The sequence below is a fragment of the Saccostrea cucullata genome, unplaced genomic scaffold, assembly GCF_032062105.1.
Source record: "Saccostrea cucullata isolate Sc308-1 unplaced genomic scaffold, CSIRO_AGI_Scuc_v1 ctg10699, whole genome shotgun sequence".
NCBI classification, from domain to species: domain Eukaryota; kingdom Metazoa; phylum Mollusca; class Bivalvia; order Ostreida; family Ostreidae; genus Saccostrea; species Saccostrea cuccullata.
The window spans coordinates 1-2,183 of NW_026924208.1; the positions used below are offsets into that span (position 1 = coordinate 1).

Consider the following 2,183-nt stretch of genomic DNA (forward strand, 5'->3'; position numbering starts at 1 on the left):
TCGTCCTTCATCTTCCACTAAATGTAAGGTCCACTGCTGCGGCATTTTCTGATAAAAATGTGTGCGAGAGGGAAAATTCCTTACTAAAGAGAGTAAATCTTTACTGTGATTTTTTTTTTCACTTAGAGATATTTGTATTTGAACATGTTATAGTATCGTCATTATTCGATTTTGCTTGCAGGGAGAGCACATTGAACCTGATGGCTTCGTTCGGCCACAGACTGGTTTGGATTCTGTGTGGAATGATAACAGCCATCTTAATGTTGGACCAACTCCTGAAAATTAGTGTGCCAAAGACTCCTCAGTTCATGACCAAGTACCAAAGTCAGAGGTTGTACGAAACGGATGTCAAGGACAATGACGATATACAAAAAGTGACAAGAATACAAAGTAGTTCTACAATTTCGACAGTTACAAAGTCGGTCAAAAAGACTAGTTATCCACTTACATTAATGTCACCCTATCTTATTAATAACCCATCAATATGTAAAACAAAGGAAAAGTTAAACTACGTTGTGATCGTACACACATCAACAGACCACTTCAAAAGACGCAGCATCATACGACAGACTTGGGGTAACATCAATATTTTACGCAATGGGGGTTTTCGAATAGTTTTCTTCTTTGGATTATCTAAAAATAAAAGAACACAAACGATGCTTGAAAATGAAAGTACTGTGTATGGTGATATTGTTCAGGGACATTTCGTTGACTCTTATCACAATTTGACGCATAAAGGTGTTCTCACCTATCGATGGCTGAGTGAATTTTGTTCTAATGTTGAAATGGTTGTTAAAGTTGATGACGACATGTTTGTTAATTTATTCTATTTGATGGAGTATTACCTTCCAAAGTACCGCAAATCAAAACGGAGCATAATGTGCCAAATCAGACCGAAGGGCACCAGTCCAATAATGCGCCAGAAAAGTAAATGGCAAGTGAATGAGGACCAGTTTAAGAATATGACTCACTATCCTATTACATATTGCAATGGATATTTTGTGCTGATATCGGCAGACATTATCCGGGAACTTTACAAATCCTCCTTTTTGACGCCCTTCTTCTGGGTGGACGATGTATATTTGTACGGGTTACTGCCAGCTAGAATTGGGGATGTTGAATTTACACAGATCGCTAAGTATCTGACGCTTCACCAGGAGGCGGGTATGAAGTGTTACACCGGAAACACAACGTGTAAATACGTAGCTTCATACGCCGAGAAAAAAGGTTACATGGAAATAATGTGGTATGCATCTCTAAAAATGTATGCTAATATAGCCCAGAAATTCATAGCAAAGGAACTGCTCCTCAAGTAAAAGTTGTCAACATTTTTGTCATGTCAGGTTTCTGTAGTATAAAATGTGAGGAGATATATGTAATGCAATACTTGTACAGTACAACTGTACTCTTATTTTCTTATATACATGTACATGTATATTGAATTGGGAATTCAAGTGGTTTGCATAATAATAAAGGTTTTAACTAAATGCACTTATTTAATTACAGCTGCTTTCTTTGTGTAATATTCGTCCTTTAATTTTTGATATTGATGTATAATGACTTTGTTAATTTTTAGTGAAGAAGAATTGTTTACAAGTTAAGTTGACTTTTTTATGATTATTACGTCTCTACTTCGTTGGCAGGCTTTTTTAGTCTGCGTTACAGATGAAGACACTACGTTCTAGAAATCCCTCAGAAGAAGAATAAGGTTGACTGATTATTGAAGACATATTCAGGCAGTTTATTTTTTGTAAAATGTTAAGATTTTAAGTTACATAGTCTATAACATTGCATATTTAGCGAAAGAGAAAAATAAATTGCCCATGCATATGAATAAATCATTTTCGCGGATTGTTGGACAATTTTAGCTATGGAAAATCTAATAGTATTATTTTAAACCTCTGATTTTCTAGGTAAAAGGAGCTAAGCAAATAAAAAGATAGTATAATACAACGCCGAGAGCTCTAGCTTAATCTTTGAATGTGTGCATGTTTCTCCCAAAGAGTTTTCTTTCATTTCTACGTGTACATAATAACATGCATACATACGTATAATCATGTTCATAAAGAAGGACAGCTCATATAAGAAACTTCTGAAAAGAAATCTAACATTTAACTTTTAAACAAAATTATTGCTATGTCCACGATAATTTTTTTTGACAATGAAAACAAGGAAAGCTTCAT

At 34.7% G+C, this 2,183-nt stretch overlaps 1 protein-coding gene across 1 annotated transcript; it reads left to right on the forward strand.

The window, feature by feature from the left end:
• The first annotated feature begins 143 nt into the window (after positions 1 to 143).
• On the forward strand, positions 144 to 1,732 carry LOC134265955 (beta-1,3-galactosyltransferase 1-like). Its single transcript, XM_062748154.1, has one exon. The coding sequence runs from the start codon at positions 201 to 203 to the stop codon at positions 1,314 to 1,316; it is 1,116 nt and encodes a 371-aa protein (XP_062604138.1). The 5' UTR covers positions 144 to 200; the 3' UTR covers positions 1,317 to 1,732.
• Positions 1,733 to 2,183: the final 451 nt, after the last annotated feature.